General features: G+C 42.6%; 3 protein-coding genes across 7 annotated transcripts in view; 1 reads left to right on the forward strand and 2 right to left on the reverse strand.

The window, feature by feature from the left end:
• Positions 1-25,720, reverse strand: part of CHMP5 (charged multivesicular body protein 5) — a 297,689-nt gene that overhangs the window by 233,297 nt on the left and 38,672 nt on the right. The gene's annotated exons all lie outside the window — the stretch shown is intronic.
• DNAJA1 (DnaJ heat shock protein family (Hsp40) member A1) lies at positions 985-15,406 on the reverse strand. The gene is made up of 9 exons (XM_050760792.1): positions 15,229-15,406; positions 13,986-14,127; positions 13,607-13,784; positions 10,744-10,848; positions 10,068-10,295; positions 6,300-6,414; positions 4,164-4,279; positions 3,739-3,839; positions 985-2,198 (listed from the first exon to the last, which is right to left on the reverse strand). The coding sequence occupies exons 2-9, from the start codon at positions 14,115-14,117 to the stop codon at positions 1,980-1,982; spliced, it is 1,194 nt and encodes a 397-aa protein (XP_050616749.1). The 5' UTR covers positions 14,118-14,127; positions 15,229-15,406; the 3' UTR covers positions 985-1,979.
• Positions 14,915-21,098, forward strand: LOC126937420 (EKC/KEOPS complex subunit LAGE3-like). Of its 5 annotated transcripts, none has more exons than XM_050760832.1 (3): positions 15,711-15,800; positions 18,629-18,809; positions 20,425-21,098. In XM_050760832.1, the coding sequence occupies exon 3, from the start codon at positions 20,454-20,456 to the stop codon at positions 20,883-20,885; it is 432 nt and encodes a 143-aa protein (XP_050616789.1). In that variant the 5' UTR covers positions 15,711-15,800; positions 18,629-18,809; positions 20,425-20,453; the 3' UTR covers positions 20,886-21,098. The 5 variants fall into 5 exon arrangements, with proteins under 5 accessions (XP_050616790.1, XP_050616787.1, XP_050616788.1 ...); XM_050760834.1 differs by having other exon boundaries at positions 15,721-15,800; positions 18,777-18,809; XM_050760833.1 differs by lacking the exons at positions 15,711-15,800; positions 18,629-18,809 and adding an exon at positions 14,915-15,004.

A 25,720-nucleotide genomic window follows, 5' to 3' on the forward strand; every position in this document is an offset into this window, starting at 1 on the left:
CCTGAGTAGCTGTGACTACAGGTGAGTGCTACTGGCTAACTTTTGTACCTTTAGTAAAGTACACCACGTTTTCACCAAGGTGGCCAGGCTAGTCTCAAACTCCTGACCTCAGGTGATCTGCCTGCCCTGTTCTCCCAAAGTGCTGGGATCACAGGTATAAGCCACCATGCCCAGCCCTAAACGATGCTCTTAAATGTATTAAAACACAGGTTAAGAAATTTTTAGAATTTAGGCCGGGCGCGGTGGCTCAAGCCTGTAATCCCAGCACTTTGGGAGGCCGAGACGGGCGGATCATGAGGTCAGGAGATCGAGACCATCCTGGCTAACACCGTGAAACCCCGTCTCTACTAAAAAATACAAAAAACTAGCCGGGCGAGGTGGCGGGCGTCTGTAGTCCCAGCTACTTGGGAGGCTGAGGCAGGAGAATGGCGTGAACCCGGGAGGCGGGGCTTGCAGTGAGCTGAGATCACGCCACTGCACTCCAGCCTGGGCGACAGAGCAAGACTCCGTCTCCAAAAAAAAAAAAAAAAAAAAATTTTAGAATTTATACATAAAGCCAGTGAAAAGTGAAATCTGTCACAAGCACTTTTCTGAACACTGGTCAGTTATACTTTCCTGAACGTCTCTAACTTTAGGGTAGCTGTGGCTGGCTGGCACAGACTAAAAGGAAGTTGCCAAACACGGATGGGTTGGGAACCTTACTTTTTAAACACAAAGTTCTCCTTCTTAAGCTTGTATTATGAGAACTTGTTCTCTCATGCTCACTCCAATGTATGCATAGTTTTCTAAGTCCCCTTCTTCTTGGCTCATCACCCAGTCCTCCACTTTTACTCTCCATCCTATTTAATATTAAATATTTAACTATAGTTCAATAGTATTTTTGCATCACTCATTCAGACTAGCTAAAATCAAGTTATGTATCTTAAAAGCCAAAACTTGATGATCTGTGGGGAAAAAAAAGCCTGTAGTGACACACATTGGAGATGCTTTGTAATTAGTATATTAAGGAGACAATACATTTCAAGAATTGCTTAAATTCTGATACCGATTTAAGCATGTGAACATATGAGACTTTTAAACATACAATTAAAGCTATTCATCATAATTTGCTATACTACCAACATTACTTTGGAGCATAAGTCAAATGGTTTAAAGTAATCCTGTAACATACCTAAAGAACACCTTCCTATATTATGCATGCAAATTACTTCTCCACGTAAAGATCTTTTCACTTTAATTTCTACATTACCCAGCTCTGAAGTCACTACTCGGGCTTATGGTCCACAGACAAGGAGGGGGGCAAATGGCCAGGACTGGTCAAGATATATATGAATATATATATATATATATGAATGGCACAGCAGAAGGAAACACAATTCTGGAAGTGCAAGCCTTCAAGAAGCAGCATATTATGATAAACCCCTCCTACAGAAAGGTATCATTTTTATCACTGATACCACAGGATAAATTATATATTACGCCATCTTCAAGTAACAGTTGAGGCAATAAATGCAAAGGCATTACAATGAATCCCACTTAATACAAAGAACTATACAGACCAACACTTCTCTACAAATTTTTTTTTTCCTCATTGCCAGTTAAATACAGTTTTACTTTCATAGCTTAACAATGAAGGGTCATACACTGAAGCCAACACATATACCTAGCATTTCAGTCTAAGCTTGTCCACGTACATAGCTGAAGTCAATTACAAGGTTTGGCCTAGAAATGCTAGGGGAACTTCTTCGTAGTTTTTACAGGTATTAAACTTCATCTTGGACACTGAAGTCATCATACATACAGGGCAAAGTCAGAGCTTTTATATTTGCGTTTATTCTTCATTTAACTTTTTAAAACACTACTATAGTTGAATATTAAAACAAAAACAAGAGCAAGTAGTGAGCATATTATGATTACAGTCCTTCACTTATTCACTAATGCACATTAAATGCCAGCAGTGAGTGTTATTCACTGGCCCATTAAGAGGTCTGACACTGAACACCACCTCTGGGATGATGTTCATCATCCTCATATGCTTCTCCATTGTAATGGCGCCGTCTTTCCTGATTTGGATCAAAGTCCACCAGTTCTACTTGATCCATCTCATCAGTCTCTTCCACTTCCTTCCTCTCTGGTAGGAGTTTTTCCAGCAAAGACAGTTTATCAGGAGAGAGAAAGCCATTCTCAGGAAAGTTTACCTTCGAAAGAAATTTTTACTGTTCAATCCGATTTCATCATTAGCTCCTTAGTATCATGGACCCATTTTCCCCAGAACAAGACATGTAAACACGTAATATTTAGGTGAATCTGCCAATCTCAGAACAGGCTCTTAAAAGGCACAGTGCATAGCATACTCTGAACTAGAGCTCAAGGATTATGACCAAAAGCCAGGCTTTATTAAAAACGATTGCATTAAATAAAACTGCACTTTAACAACCATTGTTCTACCCACCAAACTGACTTTTTAATACCAAAACCCATCCTACAACAGCCTAACTCTTCTTACGAGATATTTAAACAAAGCTATTCTTACTCTCAAAAGGGTAGTTCTTTCTTATCCAAAGATGTTTTTAGGCCAGGTGCAGTGGCTCATACAATTGGGATGACAAATCCCAACACTTTGGGAGGCTGAGGTGGGCAGATCACCTGAGGTCAGGAGTTTGAGACCAGCCTGGCCAATATGGTGAAACCCCAACTCTACTAAAAAGCCTAGCGTGGCAGCAGGCACCTGTAATCCCAGCTACTCAGGAGGCTGAGGCAGGAGACTTGCCTGAACCCAGGAGGTGGAGGTTACAGTGATCCAGGATCGCACCACTGCACTCCAACCTGGGTGACAGAGCAAGACTCTGTCTCAAAAAGGAAAAAAAAAGTTTTAATTAATATTTTTGTGGTGACAGGCCAATTTAAGACTGAAGAAAATGACTGGATTGCTTTATACCTATTAACAAATCAAGCATTACACTACTTTGCCAAGAAATCTGCAATTATTGTAAACCGCCTCTGAACTTTAAGATGCCAGTTACAACCTTTCATTAGTAAAATACCCACTTGTCCCACACACCCCTCCCACAACCTATCTTTAAATATCCAATTAATGATGCAAAAAAACCCATCCTCAACTTAACAAAGAATGCTCAACATGACAGGAGTAAGTAGTATTAGGTAATTTTTTTTTTTTTTGAGACAGGGTCTCATTCTGTCACCCAGGTTGAAGTACAGTGACATGATCTTGGTTCACTAAAGCCCTGACCACCTAGGCTTAAGCAATCCTCCCACTTCAGCCTCCCAAGTAGCTGGGACTATAGGTGCATGCCACCATGCCTGGCTAATTTTTGTATTTTTTGTAGAGATGGGGTTTTGCCATGTTGCCCAGGCTGGCCTTGAACTCCTGAGCTCAAGTGATCCACCTGTCTCGGCCTCCCAAAACATTGGGATTATAGGCGTGTGCCAGTGGCACATGGCCAGATCCATGTATTTCTTGCTGAGTAACAAAACATTTAAGTTTCAGGTTGCTTGGCATTCAGAAATTTTATTTTATTTTTTTTAAAAAGAGACAGGGTTTCACTATGTTGCCCAGACTGTTCTCAAACTCCTGGACTCAAGGGATCCTCCTGCCTCAACCTCTCAAAATGCAGGGATTACAGGCATGAGCTACTGCACCTGGCTGAAATTTTACTTTTTTATCAGGTTTTAGTAAGCTAATTTTCTCAAATATTTTTAAAGTACTTTACAGCTTACCTTAAATTCGATGATTAGGCGACCCTTTTCATATGGTCTACGATAAATTGGCATGCCTTCATTTAGTACACACTTGATATCTCCATGCTTGACAATCTGACCTGAAAACATTGAAGCCAAGTTCTTTAAGTATGGTCACATTTTTATGAGGCAGGGAATATAAAGAACAAGAGCACTGTCCTAGCTCGTTGGCAGGAATAAAACTTACGTGGCAAAACAATCCTGTTACCTTTCACTTACGGGTTTTCCAAGGGCTGCCAAGAAAGCCAAGACTTTATAACTTCATCTCAGCCCAGAGGAGGATATGTAACCAAGAAAGAAAAACAATGGGTTTCCCTCAGTGCCTATAACTACACTTTGTTATTGGGAGACAAGGAAAATACTAGAATAGAAAAGAGAAGCTTAAGCTTGCCTAGTTCCCATACCTGGATGAGAGGTGATGACTATGGTTCGGTTGTCAAGAGTGGATATCGGCTTCTGGAAGCCACACAATGCTTCAACCAGCTGTATGTCCATACACATGAAAAGGTCTTCTCCTCGTCTGCGTAAAATATGACACATTATTTATATTTTTCAAATCACCAATCAGTAGATGTACTAAAGCGGGCTGTTTTTTTGTTTAATAAAAGCCAAGGGTCTTTTACAAAGACACAGACACCCTTTTCTTCCCCCATCGTAAAAATCAAACAGAGCAGAGATCTGGGAAGAACAAACATGTGGAACCTGCCAGCCCTGTTTCCTAGATAAGGTTTCGAAGTCATTCCACACATTCTAGGCAGCCTTTACCATTTACCATCTGTGAATTGTTTCATTACCTAATTTTAAATCTGGTTTCTCAGAGGAAAAAAAAAAACACAAAAAACTCTTACAAGAGTTAGGGTTAGGCCGGGCGCTGTGGTTCGCATCTGTAATTCCAGCACTTTGGGAGGATGTGGAGGGTGGATCACCTAAGGTCTGGAGTTCAAGACCAGCCTGGCCAACATGGTGAAATCCCATCTCTACTAAAAATACAGAAAAAATCAGCCAGGCATGGTGGCGCACACCTGTAGTCCCAGCTACTCGGGAGGCTGAGGCAGGAGAATCACTTGAACCTGGAGGCAGAGGTTGCAGTGAGTTGAGATCATGCCACTGCACTCTAGCCCGGGCAGGGTCCTAGATAATTTAGGCTTTATGAAATTAAACAATGAGGATACGTCCAATTTAAAGGGACTGTAAGAATTTCCTCATTGACGTACCTGAAATAATAGTTCCTGGCATACTGTGAGTGAACACAGCCTTTCATATTTAACGTAACAGCCCACTTCCTCCTTCTCATGCTTAGCCTTTCCTCTTTTCCAACCCACATTAATAGAACACCTTTAGGCCAGGCGCAGTGGCTCAGACCTGCAATCCCAACACTTTGGGAGGCCGAGGCAGGTGGATTACCTAAGGTCAGGAGTTCGATGCCAGCCTGGTCAACATGGTGAAACCCGTCTCTACTAAAAATACAAAAATTAGCTGGGCATGGTGGCGGGCACCTGTAATCCCAGCTACTCCGGAGGCTAAGGTGAGAGAATCGCTTGAACCCGGGAGTTGGAGGCTGCCGTGAGCCAAGATCGCACCATTGCACTCCAGCCTGGGCTTGTTAAGTGAAACTCCGTCTCAAAAATAAATAAATAAATAAATAAATAAATAAAACATCTTTAATCTTTAATACTCTTCTCAAATGACAGCATCAAAATCCTGAGCTTGACAACATTTCCCATTGTCTTCAGACATTTGTAAAATATTAGTCTTTTTTTTGAGACTAAGTTTTGCTCTTTTTGCCCAGGCTGGAGTGTAATGGCACCATCTCAACTCACTGCGAACTCCGCACCTCCCCGGTTCAAGTGATTCTCCTGCCTCAGGAACTGCCACCATGCCTGGTTAATTTCTGTATTTTTTTTTTTTTTTGGAGACGGAGTCTTGCTTTGTTGCCCAGGCTGGAGTGCAGTGGCCGGATCTCAGCTCACTGCAAGCTCCGCCTGCCGGGTTCACGCCATTCTCCTGCCTCAGCCTCCCCAGTAGCTGGGACCACAGGCGCCCGCCACCTCGCCCGGCTAGTTTTTTTTTTTTTGTATTTTTTAGTAGAGACGGGGTTTCACCGTGTTAGCCAGGATGGTCTCGATCTCCTGACCTCGTGATCCACCCGTCTTGGCCTCCCAAAGTGCTGGGATTACAGGCTTGAGCCACCGCGCCCGGCCTAACTGCTGTGAGTTTTAAGGCACTTAAATTGTTTTACAAAGATGGAGGGCAAAATTTTTGTCCAGGGATGTTTTCCCCAGCCACCTGCTATTTAGGTTCACACAAAACATCTAATTGAAACACATTTTCAACGTTCCATACTTAGAGACAAAGAGCTAAAAATCTGATCCTATGTATTCAACTTCTTACGATCCAAACAATGGTTAACAATCTTTTTCCAGGAAATAGGTTTCAAAAGTAATGGAAAACACTTCAAAAAAAACAAACAAAAAAACAAACCAAAACCAACAACCCAAATATGTAAGACATCAGTTTGAGTGGCTGATAAAAGTCTTTACCGAGTAAAAACAGCATGGTCCTTCTGATCTAACACAATGATAATATCGCCTGGCTCCAGTCCTGGTTCTTGGTCTCCTTCACCATGGAATGTTATCTTCTGGCCATCTTTCATGCCTAAAAACATTAGTTTTATACTCTTATTAAATATCCAACTAAGGTCAGAATCATACAATGTATACATAAATGTTTATGTGTAAAAATCACAGAAATGACTAAGAAAGCCCACTTAAGTAGTTCAGTCCAATTTGCTCCTGAAAAAAGATATCACAGTGGAGAACACAAACTCTAGAGGCAAAGAGACCAGCCTTCAAATCTCAGAGCTGCTATTCACTGGCTGGATTACCCTGGGGAAGCTGCATATCCTTTCCAAGTTTCAACTTTCCCACAGACACCTACACCTCATTAGCAATGTTGAGAGTATTAACTAAACAGGTATATGCTGGTACTAAACCATGACTGGCAAACACTGGTTATAACCAAAAAATATTAACTAACTACTTCAATTTCATTACTTATAACACATCAAATTACTTCTATTAAGTCTAACAGCAATGTAAATCAAAACCCTTCTCTCTATTGTAGTATTTATATATAAAACAAAAAATTTTAAATCTATCTTTTCTTGAGATAGGATCTTGCTCTGTTCTGTTGTCTAGGCTGGAGTGCAGTGGCACAAACATGGCTCACTGCAGCCTCTATCTCCTGGGCTCAAGTGATCCTCCCACCTTAGCCTCCCGAGTAGCTGGGGACCAGCTTTAAAAAAATTTTTTTTTTAAATAGAGACAGGGGTTCTCATGTCGCTCAGGCTAGTCTTGAACTACTGGGCTCAAGGGATCCTCCTGTCTCAGCCTCCTATAGTGTTACGATTACAGACCTGAGCCCGTGCCTGAAAATCCGTATTTTTTAAGAACTATTCAGTATAGTCCCCTTAAAAAAACGGTAACTACCTTTTGGGAGGCAGAGTCAGGAGGATACCCTGAGGACAGCACCCTGGAGCACAGGAGTTCGAGCCCTTGCGTCATTTAAATTAAAACAAGCAAACAAAACAATCAGCGCTAGACCCTCCCTTAGCCCATGTGGTCCATAAAACACAGGGAGAGGAGTATTTTCTAACAGGGCAAAAAATTCTTAAACATGTTTTTTTGTTTTTTGTTTTTTGTTTTACTGAGACTTCCCTACCCCTCACCTCTGACCCACATATTTTAGTTCAGTAAGGGTTTGGACAACAACTCTTACAACGTAACTCATGTAAGAAAACCTGTGTTTGTAGAGTGTTACACTGAAGCAGTTATCTCCTGATTATTTCCCAAGATCACTCTGGTTACCTAACAGAGCAATCGTGTTTCCCCTTTTAGTATGGAAAATATTAATCCTGTATAAAAAGAGCCAACAATACAATGAATTCCTACATATCCATCCAATTTAGCTTCAGCAGTTTCTAACTCACGACTAATATTTCATGTATTATACCCCTACCCATGGCCCCCACATATACTTTCAAGTAAACTCCAACCACATCCATTAACCCACAAATACTTCAGTATGTACCTCTTAAATAAGGACTTAAAAGCACTATCATTATCATACACTGACAAAATTAAACAATCTGTCTTTAATCGTGTATTGAGGCAAAATAACTTGTTATGCTAGGGAAGCAAACTCAGCTAGGTTTTCCTGAATGAAGAGCAAGGGTAGGCATAGCACAAATGCCTTCACTTGCTGAGGGCATTAATTTCAAGTTCTCACTTAGAGTTCACTGTTGATAGGTTCTTTCCCCCTCGGCTGTGTTACAGTGACATGACATTATTTGAGGACCTGCATGACATTATTCGAGGTCATTCTGCTAGAAGTCTCAGTTTCCAAGAACCTATCAACAACGTTAAGACTTACTCTATAAGCTACTGGTATCAAGAACACCTCAAAGTATAAACCCCAGGCATGGGCCCACTAAGCGGGAAACACATTAAGTTCAACAACTGGCCAAGAAAACTTATTTTTACCTTTCAATGTACTACATTCTTGGGTGGAAAACCCTGGGGGGGTCAGAGGGGCCAGTATAATGAGTCACATGATAGAATCCTATTGCAGCCACTTATGTTAATGTAGATTTGTATATTAACAGTTGCAGATTGGTATCATACCATAGTACAGTATAATAATAGACCCATTTAAAAACAGCAAAATCTGAAAAGAGATTACCATAATGTTGATTTAAGTTTCCTTCTGGGGTTACATACATTTCTTAAAATTTCTGCAATGTACTGCCGTAATACATTTTAAAAGGTTTTTGTAAGTTGACAAGAGTAAAATTTAAAAACTGACAAATCAAATCCCCCCCCCCCCCAAAAAAAAGGTTATATATTTATTTCTAAATGTGGAGCCCAATAGGTAGAGAAGTGTCAAGTCTAAAAAAAAGGAAAAGTAGTCTAAATTCTTTCAAATCAATTAACGGAGCATTTAAATACAACAGATGGGCAAGTAAGCCAATTAAGTGGGCCAATACGTTTATTTAAACAAGTCCAGGTCAGGTATGGTGGCACACACCTGTAGTCCCAGCTACCTGGGAGGTTGAGGTAGGAGAATCGCTTGAACCTGGGAGGGGAGGTTAGAGTGAGCCAAGATGGCATCACTGCACTCAAGCCTGGGCAACAGAGCAAGACTCTATCTCAGGAAAAAAAACAAAGAACAGAAAACATGTCCATTAGTTTAAAAAATAAACATGACGCCGGGTGTGGTAGCTCATGCCTGTAATTCTAGCACTTTGGAAAGCCGAGGCAGGTGATCACCTGAGGTCAGGTGTCCGAGATCAGCCTGGCCAACATGGTGAAACCCTGTCTCTACTAAAAATACAAAACATTAGCCAGGAGTGGTGCTGGGTGCCTGTAATCCCAGCTACTTGGTAGACTGAGGCAGAAGAATTGCTTGAACCTGGGAGGCAGATGTTGCAATGAGCTGAGATCGTGCCATTGCACATTCCAGCCTGGGAAATGAGCGCAAAACTCTGTCTCAGAAAAAACAAAAAAAACCATGAATTTTAATGAGACCCAATTCTTCACCTAACTCCCTTCTCAAATCCTTAAAAATATGCCTATCCCTTGATCTAATAACTCTTAATTAGGAATGTGTTCAAATAACTTCATTCTAATTTTTTAAAAGATGGAAGAACTATGGTTTAACAGCAGAGAATTAAGTTTGGAACACTATTCAATCATTTACAGGACCACTGATTTCAAAAGATGATCCTGTTTATATTAGATGACGAGATTCCTTATTTTCTATTAGTAATATACCAATATGCAAAATTATGTCTGGATGGAAAAACATTATATATTATGCTGCTAAGATCTATTTCTGAGTGATAGGATCATATATAACCTAACTAAGAATGGTTTTTTTTTTTGAGATGGAGTCTCGCTCTGTTGCCCAGGCTGGAGTGCAGGGGCCGGATCTCAGCTCACTGCAAGCTCCGCCTCCCGGGTTTACGCCATTCTCCTGCCTCAGCCCCCGGAGTAGCTGGGACTACAGGCGCCCGCCACCTCGCCCAGCTAGTTTTTTCAATTTTTTTTTGTAGAGACGGGGTTTCACCGTGTTAGCCAGGATGGTCTCGATCTCCTGACCTCGTGATCCGCCCGTCTCAGCCTGCCAAAGTGCTGGGATTACAGGCTTGAGCCACCGTGCCCGGCCAAGAATAGTTTTTAAACTATAAAATGTTAATAATAAATCTGCCACAGCATTCAAGACTTCAGAATAAGTAGCTCAGAACTCACCTTTGTCAATATGAACTTCTAGAATCTTCTTCTCTCGAACTATCTTCCTTCCGTTGCAGCTTTTACATCTATCTTTAGGACTGATCCGCTCCCCATGGCCCTGGCACTCCATGCACACAGACTGAATTTGCTGAACCATTCCAGGTCCTATCTGATGAATTCTTATTTGCATTCCAGTACCTCGGCAATTGGGACAGCACTCTACTGCTCCTTTCTTACCTCCTCTACCTAAATGTAAAAAGAAAATTGAATAACGTATGAATTAGTGTATACAGTAGTAAATGTTTTAAGAAGACAATTCCTAAATGCTGTACTTTTAATATTTTCAAAGTCTGATGGAATGCTACCCTCTGAATATGTAACTGATGAAATCATTTTAATTAGTTTTATTCTCATTAGAACATACTTCATTTCCAGTAAATAACTTTTACTTATTACAAAAAAGATACCAAGCTAGCTTGATCCCTATATTTAAAACATACACAGAAAATAGTGCTGTTATTTCTTTAGGTGGCAGGTTTTCAGTCGGTTTTCTTTATATCAGCCCTCCCCTCCCCCAAAATCTACGTAGTGTACGTGAGTCAATTTTACGTATCCAGCAAGTCTTAGCTCCATTTTCAGGTGTCATATTAAAGACGTTTAAAAAAACAAAAAACAAAACAAAAAAAACCCGTACCTTCACATTTGTCACAAATCACATTCTTTTGCAGAGCCAGTTTTCTTGTTGCACCGTTATATAAGTCTTCTAGGGTTACTGAGAGCTGATGTACAACATTTTTGCCTAAAACAAAGTATTTCTCATTACAAATCTGTTTGATGTTGAATCTTACTTATTTGTGCTAAAGGCACTATAAAGAATGTGAAAGGATAATAAAAGATGAGCCTCACAGGGTACATCTGTTGACTACCTACTATATACACAGAATATCCTCAAACTGTGATGTAATCACAGATGAGAGAAAATCAGGTCAGAAATTAAATATTTGCCTAAGGGCATAGACATGACCATCTTGGAAATATGGTAAGCAGAAACATTAACCTCAAAGTCACTTGAGAAAAACCAACGTTATTTAAAAGGGCACATTTCACAATAATCCAAACATTCATTTCTGTCACAATATATTCTTTGAAGCTTTCACTTCGTACCGTATTGAGCAACGTGACCAATTACTTCATCCAAAAATTCTGTAGCACAGTAAATTCTCATTAACCAAGATTGGCCAGGGAAGTTGATGCATTTATTGAGTTACCACAGAAGAGTATCAATTTCTACTTCTTCCTGATTTAGTAGAAAACAGCCCATTTACTGCTGGGCCAGCACCGGTTGTTTTAAAGGCCAAATTTCTCATACCTTTTATACTAGCATTGCCCAACAGAACTTTCTGCAGTGATAAACATTTCGTATCTGTTCTATCCAACACAGCAGCCACGAATCACATGTGCTTTCTTTAGACTAAGAAACTGTAGTTTTGTTTTTTTCTTAAATTAATGGAGCCACACATGGCCAGTGGCTCCTAAGGAGTGCCTTACTTCACTTAAATCAGAATGGGAAATGGAAGGTCAAGATCTCATAAGGACACAGAGGTTAGAAATATGAAGTCACCTGCTAATAAGTTAGTAAGTTCCTAGCTAGTGATCCTTCCACAAGGACTTATTCACAATATTACTGCATTTCCACCAACTGAAAAAAGTTCTCAAACTCGTTTCTGTTCATGCCTAATGAACATTTTTACTTTCTAATCAAGCATGAAATACCATTAATTATGTCCTTCTGCTTATAGCTCCACCTTTAGTTTTGGCACGCTAAAATCTAGCTGCCCTTATTTTGTACAGTGTTGAGAATATAAAGAAGGAAAAATAAAGCTTCTAGAGCTTGGGGAAGCACATTTCCCCAAAAATAACCTCTCAATATGATCTAAAGCCACATAAAATAGCTTGCCAATGTTAACCTGCAGGTCAGTTCTTTGTAAGGTAAGTGAAACACCACCACTACTTTTTTGTGGACAAATTCTACCAATTTACTAAGCAAGTGATTTGGATTATGCACTTTCTTTTTAAGGAGTTTAAACATCTTAGAAGCTCAAAGTGAAACTTAATGGCTTGGCCATTCATTCTAAAACTGGTTCTGCTCATCAGCCCTTGTTTGTATTCACTATACTGGTAATAAAGTGAGACTAATTTCTCTTGACTTAAACACTTTATTCCTATGAGCAGTATTTCTAGAGCCCATAGGCCACTTTCCTGATAAATATATTAAATACATAATTTTGACACAATAAAGCTGAAGCAACATTAGATAGGTGGCAGGCAACGAACCAGTTTTCAGCCCTGGCTCTGTTGGTTTGCTATATGAGCTTGAAGACGTTTTATGTTTCTGAACTTTAACTTACTCTCATTTGAAAAAGGCCACTGTACCTACCACCATCGAATTCCTTTGGGGAGTAAGGGAACACCAAATAAGTTCTGTAAAAAGGACTTGGAAAATTATATTGCTATATACTTTCTCCTTTTTTGTTTTCTTGAGACGGAGTTTCGCTGTGTCGCCCAGGCTGGAGTGCGATGGTGCGATATCAGCTCACTGCAACCTCCACCTCCCGGGTTCAAGTGATTCTCCTGCCTGTCTCCCGAGTAACTGGGATTACAGGCACGCACCATCACGCTTGGCTAATTTTTGTATTTTTTTTTTTTTTGAGACAGAGATTCACTCTTGTTGCCCAGGCTGGAGTGCAGTGGCGCAATCTCGGTTCACTGCAACCTCTGCCTCCAGGGTTCCTGCCTCAGCCTCCAGAGGAGTTGGGATTGCAGGCGCCCACCACCACACCCAGCTAATTTTGTATTTTTTGTAGAGATGGGGTTTCACCATCTTGGCCAGGCTGGTCTCAAACCCTGACCTCACGTGATCCACCCACCTCGGCCTCCCAAAGTGCTGGGATTACAGGCGTGAGCCACAGCACCGGTTCTGTTCTCATAATTTGTTTGATAATATCTAAGATTTTTGGAAGCAGTCATTTGCTACCACTCTATTGGCTAGTTTTTTAGGTCCTTTAAATGTCATTTAAAAAAAAACGACACCATTGGCCGGGGGTGGTGGCTCACACCTGTAATCCCAGCACTCTGGGAGGCCAAGGCAGGCGGATCACCTGAGGTTGGCAGTTCAAGACCAGCGTGACCAACATGGTGAAACCCCATCTCTACAAAAATACAAAATTAGCCGGGTGTGGTGGCGCATGCCTGTAATCCCAGCTACTTGGGAGGCTGAGGCAGGAGAATCGCTTGAACCCGGGAAATGGTGGTTGCCCTGAGCTGAGATCACGCCGTTGCTCTCCAGCCTGGGCAATAAGAGGGAAACTCCGTCTCAAAAACAAAAAACAAAACAACAACAACAACAAAAAACATGACACCATAAATCAGAGGCAGTTTGTGGTCAGTTTGCAACATTATAACAACATGTAAACAAACATTTAAAATGGGTGATTTCTCAAAGATCTGCTCTGACCAACAGCTAACTTTAGTTAGCTGCACAAAGACTAGATTCTTACCTCTCCTTTCTCTCTGCATCCTTCCTCCTCCTCCAAAAAACATATCAAAGATGTCCATGGGGGAGCCAAAACCGCCACCTGCTCCACCCTCTTTAATTGCCTGTTCTCCTCCTTTGTCATACAATTCCCTTTTCTTTGCATCAGAGAGAACTTCGTAAGCTTGAGAAATCTGTTTAAACTGTTTGAGAAAAGAAAAATGAATTTTTTTTTAAAAAAACAAGTGTTACCTAGCTACATTACACTTGATCTTAGCTAAAAAGACCGAGAAGTGATCATAATTCCTGTATTAGATACTCGATTTCAGATCATAACAGAAATACTATACATCTGGCAATAAACTATTCATATTCAGATATGTCTAAGAGTATATACTACTCACCTTCTCTCCTTCATTTGGATTCTTATCAGGATGGTACTTCAAGGCCAGTTTCCTATAAGCCTTTTTCAATTCTTCCTGAGTAGCATTGGGTTTGACCCCCAAAACATCGTAGTAAGTTGTTTCTTTCACCATCTTCTACTGCCTGAAATAAGAAAATGCAACTTTAACCTGCTTTCAACTGGTAGTTTTTAATTAATAAAAATGAGAGCTAAGGCCGAACAATCTCTTTGCCAAATCCTATTATAAGAACACCACTTTCCCTAAATTTCACCAAAAAGGTAACAATTCCTGAGATAATTCAGCTATAAACTCCAACAGACAAAACAAACTAATAATCATTACCGGGAAGTAATTCGAGAGCCGCCTTCTAGCACCTGGTTCCCATTCTCCCACACCAAAGCTTCCATACTAATATAACACAACTATTATATGGATTCTTCCCGTTTCCCCTAGAGGCGGCGATAGTTGTAACAAAAGCAGCCCTGATATGGTCAGTCTACTGGTCATTACACTATCACTGTCTTTGGTAAATCTGATAAACTCCATACTCTCCAGAAAAAGACATCTGGGCACACAGTGGTGGGGGGAGAGGTTTATAAAACAGATTACCGGCTCCACACAGCAAACCCTCCACCGCCCACGGCTTACAGATTCTCCACTTTCACGGCCGAATCCCTCTCGCCCCTCAGGCTGGCAGAGTTTACCTGCCAGGTTTCCCCTTGCACTTGGCGCCGACCGTTAAGATTTCCTTCCTTTCTCCCTCCCACCCTGGACCGAAGTGGCGGAGGGGAAAGCCCAGCCCTCAACAAAGAAGATGAGGGGACACAGAGAAAGAGAAAACGAAAGCCGCAGCCTCCGCCCGGCTCCCCCCGCAGCCCCTCGCCCCTAGTTCTCTGTGCGCGTGCGCAGGGTCGCCAACCACCCCGCCCCCCAACAGTGAGACGGACGGGGAGGGGGGCCGCGGGGGCGCGCACGGACGGAGAGGCGAAGGCAGCAGCTTTTTGGAGATCCCAGGCTGGGTACGGAGGGAGGTCTAGGAAAGGTCTCGGGCCCATTCACTGTGCGTGGCGGGGATGGGTTGCCAGGGCACCGCACCAGCCCTCCAAAAGGGAAATCGTGGGCCCAGGAACTGACAACGCTCCTGCCCACGCGGCCAACGGCCTCCGGACCGCGGCTCCATCGGTTTCCCGGCGCCAATGGCGCCAGCCAGGGGACTGGGGAAAGCTCGAGGGCTCAAACTCACCGGTGCGGGCTGACGCCGGTGTGTGAGGGAGCGGAAAGGAGCGCAGAGCTGTGCGCAGCTCGGGCAGTTACCGCTCCTCCGCCTCTCACCGCGCGTTCTGGAAAGTTCCGACCGGCGCGCCGCAGCCGTCGTCTTTTGTAGCCGAACCCTGGCGCGTCACCCGCCGGAAGTCCCGCCCCTCTCGGCCGTTGCCACCGCCCAGCGGTTACCTGGGCAACGGCGCGGGGGCGCACGGGTCGGGAGGAGCTGCGCCGAAAGGCCTTGTGGGGGTTGGTGCTAACCCGGCTTCCCGACGCTCGTGGAACCTTCTGGAGCCGTTTTCTCCACTCAGCAAGCCCGAGATGCGGAAGTCTCCGGCTGGTGGGGCATGGCTCAGGAGCAGTGCAAGTCCTAGGGTTCCCAAACCTGTGGGGGGCCGCCTCCGCCCGCGAGGGCGGGAAGGGCTCGGGTACAGTGATCCAGCGGGAGCTGTGTGTGAACGGGGAAAGCTCTTGGAACAGTCTTGCCCCCCGCTCACCCTCCTATGGGCACCTCTTTCTGGGAACCCGCTGAGCAAGAAATGCTTGAGCCAGGTGGGTCTAGTCCCCAGACCAATAGCATACGCCTTGGGTCTTGCTGCTTTTCACACGCGGTCCAAGGCGGCTTAATTCATCAAATTGTGAAGTTGTTAGAGCTCTTTGTGCAAGTCCAGGCCCCTAGACACAAGTTATGTGTCCTGGACCTCGCTGACTCCTGCAGATTGAGCGCAGAGTGTCTGGGACTGAGCTAATCAGTGAAACGTTTGAACCGTCTTTGATGCACGGAGGGCCGTGGACCTCTCTGGTCAGGTTTTCACTCAGTTTGGCTACAGAGTAGCAGCAAGAGTGTCTAAAACAATTTGTTTAATTATTTGACCTAACTTTTAAATTCTACGGGTCAGTGAACCTGGATGTACAATCTGCAATGTGAGACCTTGGACTTTAAAATGGTACCACGGGGGCTTAATGGGAATTGGGGTCCGCTTCTTTATCCAGGGGCACAACAGAGAAGTCAGTATCTAGCACCAAGAAAGATGGAGTTTGCCAGGCTCAGTGACTCACGTGTGTAATCCCAGCACTTTGGGACGCAAGCGTGGACTGATTGCTTGAGCTCGAAGTTTGGTACCAGCCCCAGCAACGTGGTGAAACCCGGTCTCGATTTGAAACAAAAACAGAACTGGAGATGCAGAGTTGAAAAACCCCAGTTAGACTTCAGTGAGAAGCCAACAAGTCAACAGACTGCCAGGGAAACCATGAGGTAGAAGTCAGTACGGAGAGTTTCCTATTAGACGTGATAGATCAGAGAGTTTCCTTGGGAAAAGTGGCAATTGAGCTGAGTTTTGAAAATGGGAGAAGAGCAATGGACAAAGCACAGGGGAAGGCTATACGAAGGTTTGGAAGAATATAGTGTTTTTAGGAAATTGGAACTGATTGGATATATCCAGAGCTAAGGGAGCTAGAATAGCCGGAAGTGAGGCTTCAGTGCTAGTTAGGGCATGCCTTTGTCTGTTGGTATATATGTTACGTTGAGAATTTTGAACTTTATCCTTGGAAGCATGCTCATGCTGCCTCTTCAGCCTTTCCTCTTTCATTAATTTTAACTGCTTTCCAGTGACAGAACTATCTGTAGTTTCCCATATACACCTTTTCACCTTTGTGTGCTTTTGCTTTGGCTGACAGACACCTGATTTTTTTCAATCTTAGGTGTTGCCTTCTCAAGTATCACTTCTGGTATAACATTTTTAGTTTAAACCAACCCTTAGTAAACGTCTGATATTACCAGGCAGTGTACTAGGGCTTTGTAATACAAAAATCACGTAAGTCAGGCCCGGCACCGCGGCTCACGCCTGTAATTCCAGCACTTTGGAAGGCCGAGGTGGGCGGATCACCTGGAATCAGGAGTTCTAGGCCCAGCCCGGGCAACAAGGTGAAACCCCTCTCTACTAAAAATAGAAAAAATTAACCAGATATGGTGGCATGTGCCTGTAGTCCCACCTACTCAGGAGGCTGTGGCAGGAGAATCGCTTGAACCTGGGAGGCAGAGGTTACAGTGAGCAGAGATGGCGCCACCACACTCCCGCCTTGGTGACAGAGCGAGACTGTTGAGTCTCAGGAAAAAAAAAAAAATCACGTAAGTCATGGTCCCTGCCTTCAAGCAGCGCACAACATACGGAACCAGAAACAGTTGAGTGTTAAATGCTAATAGAGGAAGAGTAGAGGGGTGCATGGTGGCTCAAGCCTGTAATCTCAGCACTGGGAGGCCTAGGCAGGCGGATCCCTTGAGTTCTGGAGTTTGAGACCAGCCTGGGCAACATAGTAAGACCTCGTTTCTACAAAAATTAGAGTTAGTGTGGTGGTGTGGGACTGTACTCCCAGCTACTTGGGAGGCTGAGGCAGGAAGATGGACCTGGGAGGTCAAGGCTGCAGTGAGTGGTGATTGCACCGCTGCACCTCAGCCTGGGCGACAGGGCAATACCCTGTCTAAAAACGAAACTAACAAAAAAGTTAACAGTTTTAAGAAGCATTCTTATGTAAAATAAAAAAAACTAGCAATAACTTTGTGTATGGTCTTCATTTGTATAGAAATGGGATCACACAAGCTTTTTACAACTTGCCCTTTTCACTTTGTCATCTTACTATGTTAGGATTATTAATCTACCTCGTTATTTTTAATGGCATAGTATGCAGGCATCATAATTCCCCTGCTGATGAACATTTCAGCAATTTCCAGTGTTATACAAACTGCTGCAGAGAAATTAGCAAATACAGCTTTGAGTACTCATGCAAGTATTTCTGTTGGATGGACAGCTAGAATTGAAATTGCTGAGTCAACATGAATGCAGATTTAAAATTGTAATAAATAAGTTTCCCTATTGGTTTGTAACTGCTTCCAGCAATGTGTGAGTAGGCCTTGCCAGTATGAGGGATTCTACCTTTTGTTGTGAAAATCTTTGCTAAACTTGGAGATAAAAAGTGATATTTTATTGTTTCGAGTTTCTTTATTAGTAAGTTTAACCATGTTTTAAATGTTTACTGACTCTCCTGTCAACTGTTCATATTATTTTACCATTTTTCTGTGGTGTAATACCACTATTTTAATAGTAGCACTTTTAGGGATAGATATTAGTCTGTCATGTGTTACAATTATTTTCTTTAGTATATTGTTAGCTTTTTACTTAGTATCTATATATATATATTTTTGGGCCATATAAAGATTTTAATTTTTATGTAGGTAAGTTGTGACTCTTCCTTTTTGGCCTTTTTCTTCTCTCCACCTTTCCCTTCACCAGTCTAGCATTATAGATATAAATCTATTGTCCCAGGTTTACAGGTTACGTCTAGTACTTTCATTGTTCCCTTTTTTGTTTGTTTTTAATTAACAGCCTTGATGTGTTGCCCAGGCTGGACTCGAACTCCTAGGCTCAAGTGATTCTCCTGCCTCAGCCTCTTCAGTACTTGGGACTACAGACACCTGCCATTGCATCTGGAATCATTGTTCTATTTTAAACTTACATTTTTTATTCCATCTAGAAGTTATTTTGCTGTAAGGACTGAGGATTATTTGTAAGTAACTGATCTTTATTTTTCTCCAGATGGCAAGCTAGTTTGTCTAATACTAATCTTATTTTTCCTGACTAATATGAAATGTGCCCCCCAACTTTTGTGTGTGTGTGTGTAGAGACAGAGTCTTCCTATGTTGCCCAGGCTGTTCTTGAACTCCTGGGCTCAAGCAGTTCTCCTGCCTTGGCCTCCCAAAGTGCTGGTATTACAGGCGTGAGCCACCACAGCTGGCCACTACTTTTAATGTATACTAAATTTCCACTGAAATACACGGTACTACTTCCCTTCATTGTTCTTGCTTTTTAGAATATTCCTTGCATTTTTTGAGTATGTTTATTCTTCCAGAGGAACTTGGGAATATTTCTGGCCGATTCCCCCCAAATCCCATTGTGAGTTTTATTGTGATTACAGTGATTTTATGTATCAGTTTGAAGAGAATTAACATGTTTAAAATGTTGAATCTTCCTGCTTATGAACATATAACTGTATATTTACTTTCTTCATTTTTTTAACTAGGTCCTCATCATTTCTTCTTAAATGTGTTACTAGGCATTTTTTATTGTTGCTGTCGCGGATGGCTTCTTTTCTTACCATTATATTTTTTTTCAGTGGGATACTTCATACTTTCTTTTTTTTTTTTTTGGAGATGGAGTTTCTCTCTTTTTGCCCAGGCTGGAGTGCAATGGAGCCATCTTGGCTCACTGCAACCTCCGCCTCTTGGATTCAAGTGATTCTCCTGCCTCAGCCTCCTGAGTAGCTGGGATTACAGGCATGCACCACCACGCCTGACTAATTTTGTATTTTTTAGTAGAAACAGAGTTTCTCCATGTTGGCCAGGCTAGTCTTGAACTCCCAACCTCAGGTGATCCGCCTGCCTCGGCCTCCCAAAGTGCTGGAATTACAGGCATGAGCCACCATGCCTGGCCAATAACTTTCAATAACCACATGGCCATAAGTGTTCATAGAGGTAGCTGGAGATGGCTGGAGGCCTGGCAGGAGCCAAATAATAAGGGCTTGGGCATTATGCTAAAAAGTTTGAATTTTATTTTGAAGGCTCTTGAGAGACACTGGGGAATTTTAGGGATGGGGTGATATAACCTGTAACAGCTGACTTTTTGTTTCTTTTCTCTTTCCTCATCTTTTCTCTTTTGTGAGGACCTGTCAGGTGCTGCGCTAAATACTACAAATGTTGCCATATTGTAATCCTTACAGTAACCCTTGTTTTACAGCCTATTTGATTACATTTCACAATAATCACTTGGGTGCTAATATGAAGGTTGGATTCTTAGCAGGTTTTTATGGTGAGCAATCAGATCAGAAGTGATGAGGCCTAAATAGAAGAAATGGAGAGGGAGAAAAATAAATACAAATATAAAAACATATAAAGTCTTTGGGTGGAGTTGTGGTGACGATGCATAGGTGGGGAGGAGGAGGAATGACTTCCAGCTTTCTGGCTTGAGCAACAGGATGGTTGGAGATGCCCTTCCTGGGATAGGGAGCCTGGAAGGAGGAAGAGGAGGAAGAGGCCAGGGTAGGAGCAAAATTGGATGAAGGAAAAGGTGAGTCCAGGTTTGAGTGAGTAGAACTACAGCTATACTTTTTTCTTTAATTTAAAAAGAAAAGGAGTCGGAGCGGCGGCGGCGGGTCATGCGGGACGCGGATGCAGACGCAGGCGGAAGCACCAACTGCGGGGATAGCCAGGGTGACCACAGCTGCCCCGGTGGCGCGGACACAGCGGCAGCTCCAGCCGGCGGAGCTCCCCCACCTCACGCCTCAGGTCCTGGCAGAGACGCCACGTCTGTGGCCAGGGGGCCAGGAATGCGGCCACACGTATTCACCCTCAGCGTGCCTTTTCCGACCCCCTTAGAGGCGGAAATTGCCCGTGGGTCCCTGGCTCCAGATGCTGAGCCCCACCAAAGGGTGGTTGGGAAGAATCTCGCAGTGAGCGGCAGGATCTTGGCCGTCCGCTGGGAAGCTGAAGACTGTCGCCTGCTCCGAATTTCCGTTATCAACTTTCTCGACCATCTTTCTCTGGTGGTGCAAACCATGCAGCACTTTGGGCCCCCCATTTCCCGCTAAGCCTGGTCTGGCAAAATGGGGCGAGGTCTAACCTTGCGTCTCCTCCTAGGCAGTGCATCCATTCTTCCCTAGGGCAGGGAATTCCCATAGTTGCTACTTTCCTGGAAGGGCCTCATGGTCGGCCTGTACTGGCCTTAGGATACTCAGGGGCCCCTTGTTTTATCTGGTTCTTAAATGTTTGTTACCACAGAAAATAAAACTGAGCTACTATTACAAAAAAAAAAAATTTTATCAGCACAAAGTGGAAAGTAAATCCTAACTAAAATGCTGTTTTTTATGTTTGTATAAATTTAAATTTCTTGGAATATTTAGTTTTTAACTAGGGCCAGATTTTTATTTATTTATTTATTTTTTGAGTAGCACCAATTTGTTCTAGTTCTTCTCTTACCTCTCTGACTATATACAATTTCAGTCTTTATGAACTCTCCTTCATTCCTACCCCCACTCGCCACCCCTCATTTTTTTTAAACTAAACTTTTTATTTAAGAGTAGTTTTAGATTTGCAGAAAAGTTGTCAGGGTAGTGCAGAGTTCCCATTATCCAGCATTCCGTCTTCCCTATTGTGAAAATTTACATTAAAATGGTACAGTTCCCACAACTAATTAATCAACGTTAATACATTATTATTAACTAAAGTTCGTTCTTTATTTGGGTTTCCTTAGTTTTTCCCTTTTCTGTTCCAGGATCCCACCCAGGACACCACATTACTTTGAGTTGTCATGTCTCCTTAGTCTCTTCTTGACTGTGACAGTTTCTCAGACTTCACTTATTTTTAAGGACCTTGACAGTTTTGAGGAGTACATACTTTTTTTTTTTTTTTTTTTTTTTTGCGACAGAGTCTTGCACTGTCGCCCAGGCTGGAGTGCAGTGGTGCAATCTCGGCTCACTGCAACCTCTACCTCCCAGGTTCCAGCGATTCTCCTGCCTCAGCCTCCCCAGTAGCTGGGATTACAGGTGTCTGCCACCACGCCTGGCTAATTTTTTGTATTTTTAGTAGAGATAGGGTTTCACTATGTTGGCCAGGCTGGTCTCGAGCTCCTGACCTCGTGATCCACCCACCTCGGCCTGCCAGAGTGCTGGGATTATAGGCGTGAGCCACAGTGCCCGGGCAAGTATGTGTCTTTTTTTCTTTTCTTTTTTTTTTTTTTTGAGACGAAGTCTTGCTCTTGTCCCCCAGGCTGGAGTGCAATGGCGCAATCTCGGCTCACTGCAACCTCTGCTTCCTGGGTTCAAGCGATTTTCCTGCCTCAGCCTCCCACGTAGCTGGGATTACAGGCGCCTGCCACCACATCTGGCCAATTTTTGTATTTTTAGTAGAGATGGGGTTTCACCATGTTGGTCAGGCTGGTCTCGAACTCCTGACCTCAGGTGATCCGCCCGCCTCGGCCTTCCATCTTAGTAGAGATGGTGAAACCTCATCTTTACCAAAAATACAAAAATTAGCCAAAATGAAGTGGCACGTGCCTGTAATCCCAGCTACTCAGGAGACTGAGGCAGGAGAATCACGTAAACCCAGCAGGCGGAGGTTGTAGTGAGCCGAGATCGTGCCACTGCACTCCAGCCTGGGTGACAGAGCGAGACTTTATCTCAAAAAAAAAAAAATTAAATGAAAAATAAAATTTTGGTTTTCATTTGTGACTCCTGGCCAGAGATCCTAAAACCCTTGACATTTCCTAAATGATGAAAGTGGTATCTTGTTATTCATAACAAACCCCTTTCAATCACATCTGAGTTTATATTAATGAAGTGACTTTTGGAGAGCCTCAAAGAATGGTGGGGAGGGCGGAAGGGGGGCGCTGGTTGCTACGGGAAGTAACCATGTGATTGGAGGGTTGGGACTTTCAGCCTCAAGCCATGACCTCCAGGGAGGAGAGAGGGGCAGGAGATTACCATTGGGCAATGACTTAATCAATCATGCTTACATAATGAAGCCTCAATTTTAAAAAACCCTAACCAAAGGGGTTTGGAGAGCTTCCAGGTTGGTGTTGGAAGGATTGAGCTCCTGGAGAGGGCCTTTTGAAGGTCCATATCCCTTCCCCAAACTGAGAAATGTAAAGGTTATTTCTAAGTTCTGTGAGCTGTTCTAGCAAGTTATTGAACCTAAGGAGGCGGTTGTGGGAATCTCTGCGCTGTGGTCTGAATGTTCGTATCCTATTGGACTTCATAAAATGGAAATCCCCAAGTTGATGATATTCAGAGATGGGACCTTTGGGAAGTGACTACGTCATGGGATTAGTGGCCTTATAAAAGAAACCCAGGAAAGCTTGTGAGTCCCTTCTGCCACGTGAGGACACAGCTCTGTCTACAAACCAGGAAAGAGGCCCTCACCAGACACCCATTCATCTGGTGCTTTGATCCTGGACTTTGCAGCTTATACAACTGAGAAATAAGTTTTGGTGTTTGTAAGCTCCCCAGTTAATGGCATGTTATAACAGCTCAAATACATGAAGACACCCCCCATTCATAGCCAGTCTATCAGAAGTACAGGAGACCCTGGACTTGCTGTTGGTATCTCAAGTTGGGGGCAGTCTTGTGAGACTGAGCCCTTAACCTGTGGGATATGCAATAATGTTGGATAATTAGTGTCCGGATTGAATTAAATTGTAGGACACCCAGTTGGTGTCTGCAGAGAATTAGAGAATTGCTTAGTTTGAAGCCCCTCCACCCTTGACATTTGGTCCAAAGTATTATGAATAGAGGAACAGTTTTCCTTTGGGGCAGAAATTTTTGTCTGTTTTGTTTTATAATATATCCTAAGCATCTAGAACACTGCCTGGTACAGAGTTGGTACTCAATAAATTATGAATGAATACGCATTGTGCCAGGTACTGGGCATATAGTTGTGAAAAAGCGGAGATGGTGCCTGCCTTCTTAAAACGTCCAGCCCAGTACTACACAGTCCAGTGATTTTTCTGCCTGCCTGGGCTGCCCTCCTCTAACAAACATCAGAGTGCCTAATTGCTGAGCTCAGAGTAGACTTTCCTCTTAGCAGTACTTTTTAGATAGTTTTGTTTTTATGGTTTTTTTTAATTCTGAAAAAATGGGGGGAGAGTAATGCATTCTATTTAGTCACTCTAAGTTAAAAGTCTACAATTTTCCTCAATACAGAGACAAAATAGTGTTGTGTTTAAAGTCCAGGCCTGGTAGAGAGCCGAAAGAAGTCATGAGGTACATTTGGTTTACTTTTTCTTTCCTTTATTTTTTTAAACCTAAAGGAAGATGGTTGTAATGTTTTATACTACTGAAGAGTGAAAGGATGTGCAGTAAACATGTTTATTGCTGTCTTTTTTGTAAACTGGAATGTTTCATTTACGAGATCCTGACCTATTTCTTGAGATCTTCTGTGTGCTGTTTGTTGAAATGAATTTTTACATGGCTAAAACACTTAAGAAAAAAAGGAGCTAAAATTGAGTGCATTGAGAGATTATCTGCTGGTTCAGCATACTTCAGATGTTTTGTCAGCAACAGTACTTTCACCCTGTTCTTACATAGGCAATCACACCATCACAGGAAGCTCCAAGGTTGGGAATATACCTGAAAAGTGGAAAGAATTCAGGAAGAATACTGCTGCACAGATATAAGACTAAACAAAATGACTTGTAATAGCCCTTCAAAATCTCAGACTTTTGGTCTAAATAATACAAACTCCTAAATCCCATTTGGCATCGTTTATTTAAAAAATTCTGTTGATAACATTTTGTGTATATCCATCTTCTAGATACTTATTTTAATTCTTCACCTCACTTTGTTGTCAGATGTATTCTAACTTGTTTGATATTTCATCTGAATTTCCTTCCCTGCACAAAAATTCAGATGCAGATGTGAATTGTTTTGCCCCATAATCTTGTCAGAAAAAAACTGATGAAACTATCATGGAAATAGCTTTGATTAATTACAAACAACTTCAGTGGTGTCCTATAAGCCCATGATATAACACCAAAATCTACTCTGTAAGATTAAAAAAAAGTTTTCTTGCATGCATGTGGCAGCAAACTTGTTTGAAGATTGGTGTGTTGTGACATCCTCAACAAAATACAGAACAAAAGAAAATACAGGCTGGGCGTGGTGGCTCACACCTGTAATCCCAGCACTTTGGGAGGCTGAGGCAGGCAGATCATGAGGCCAAGAGTTCAAGACCAGCCTGGCCAACATGGTGAAATCCTGTCCTACTAAAAATACAAAAATTAGCCGGGCATGGTGGTATGTGGCTGTAATCCCAGCTACTTGGGAGGCTGAGGCAGGAGAATCACTTGAACCCAGGAGGTGGAGGTTCAGTGAGCTGAGGTCGCATCATTGCATTCCAGCCTGGGCAATCACGTGAGGCTCCATCTCAAAAAAAAAGAAAAGAAAATACAACTCAAGCAGTGACCCTTATGCAGGATCTTCTCTAATGCCTTTGATAATTAATAAGGCATTATTATTTGTGTTCCCACATCACCCAGTGTGCACACCTCCATCATAGCATTTATGCAAATATGTATACTGTATTATAAACATGGAAGGCAATGCTTTCTTCCAGAAGGGTTCACAGCCACTTCTAAGGATACAACAAATAAACAGAGATAATAGACCCCAAGATGCCATACATTAAAAGTGTGGAGAACGAAGAAAGTAAAAACATGGGTAGTAACAAAATGGAACCAGAGACAAAGCTAAAATGCACAGAAGAATGACCTTCGCATTTGCTGCAGCTGGGCCATGAATTTGTCTCTAAGCTGACAACCTCATTGGTCCCACAATTCATGATATCTGAAGATAAAACATAAATCCAGTACTCTGGAGAGGTAAAACTATTCCTGGAATGGAGATCAGATTGGAATGTCTCCCAGGGATGC

Source organism: Macaca thibetana, chromosome 15 (assembly GCF_024542745.1).
Source record: "Macaca thibetana thibetana isolate TM-01 chromosome 15, ASM2454274v1, whole genome shotgun sequence".
Classification (NCBI taxonomy): Eukaryota; Metazoa; Chordata; class Mammalia; order Primates; family Cercopithecidae; genus Macaca; species Macaca thibetana.

Bases quoted from the DNA above. Each gene is read 5' to 3' on its own strand.
- DNAJA1 (XM_050760792.1), bottom strand. From the start codon at position 14,117: ATGGTGAAAGAAACAACTTACTACGATGTTTTGGGGGTCAAACCCAAT. The intron at 10,296-10,743 runs GTACGGGTTTTT...TTTTACATTTAG, and splicing joins GATTTGTGACAAATGTGAAG to GTAGAGGAGGTAAGAAAGGA. The intron at 4,280-6,299 runs GTAAAGACTTTT...TATTTTACGCAG, and splicing joins GACCATGCTGTTTTTACTCG to ACGAGGAGAAGACCTTTTCA.
- LOC126937420 (XM_050760830.1), top strand. From the start codon at position 15,570: ATGCGGAAGTCTCCGGCTGGTGGGGCATGGCTCAGGAGCAGTGCAAGT. The intron at 15,801-20,429 runs GTGGGTCTAGTC...TAAAAAGAAAAG, and splicing joins GCAAGAAATGCTTGAGCCAG to GAGTCGGAGCGGCGGCGGCG.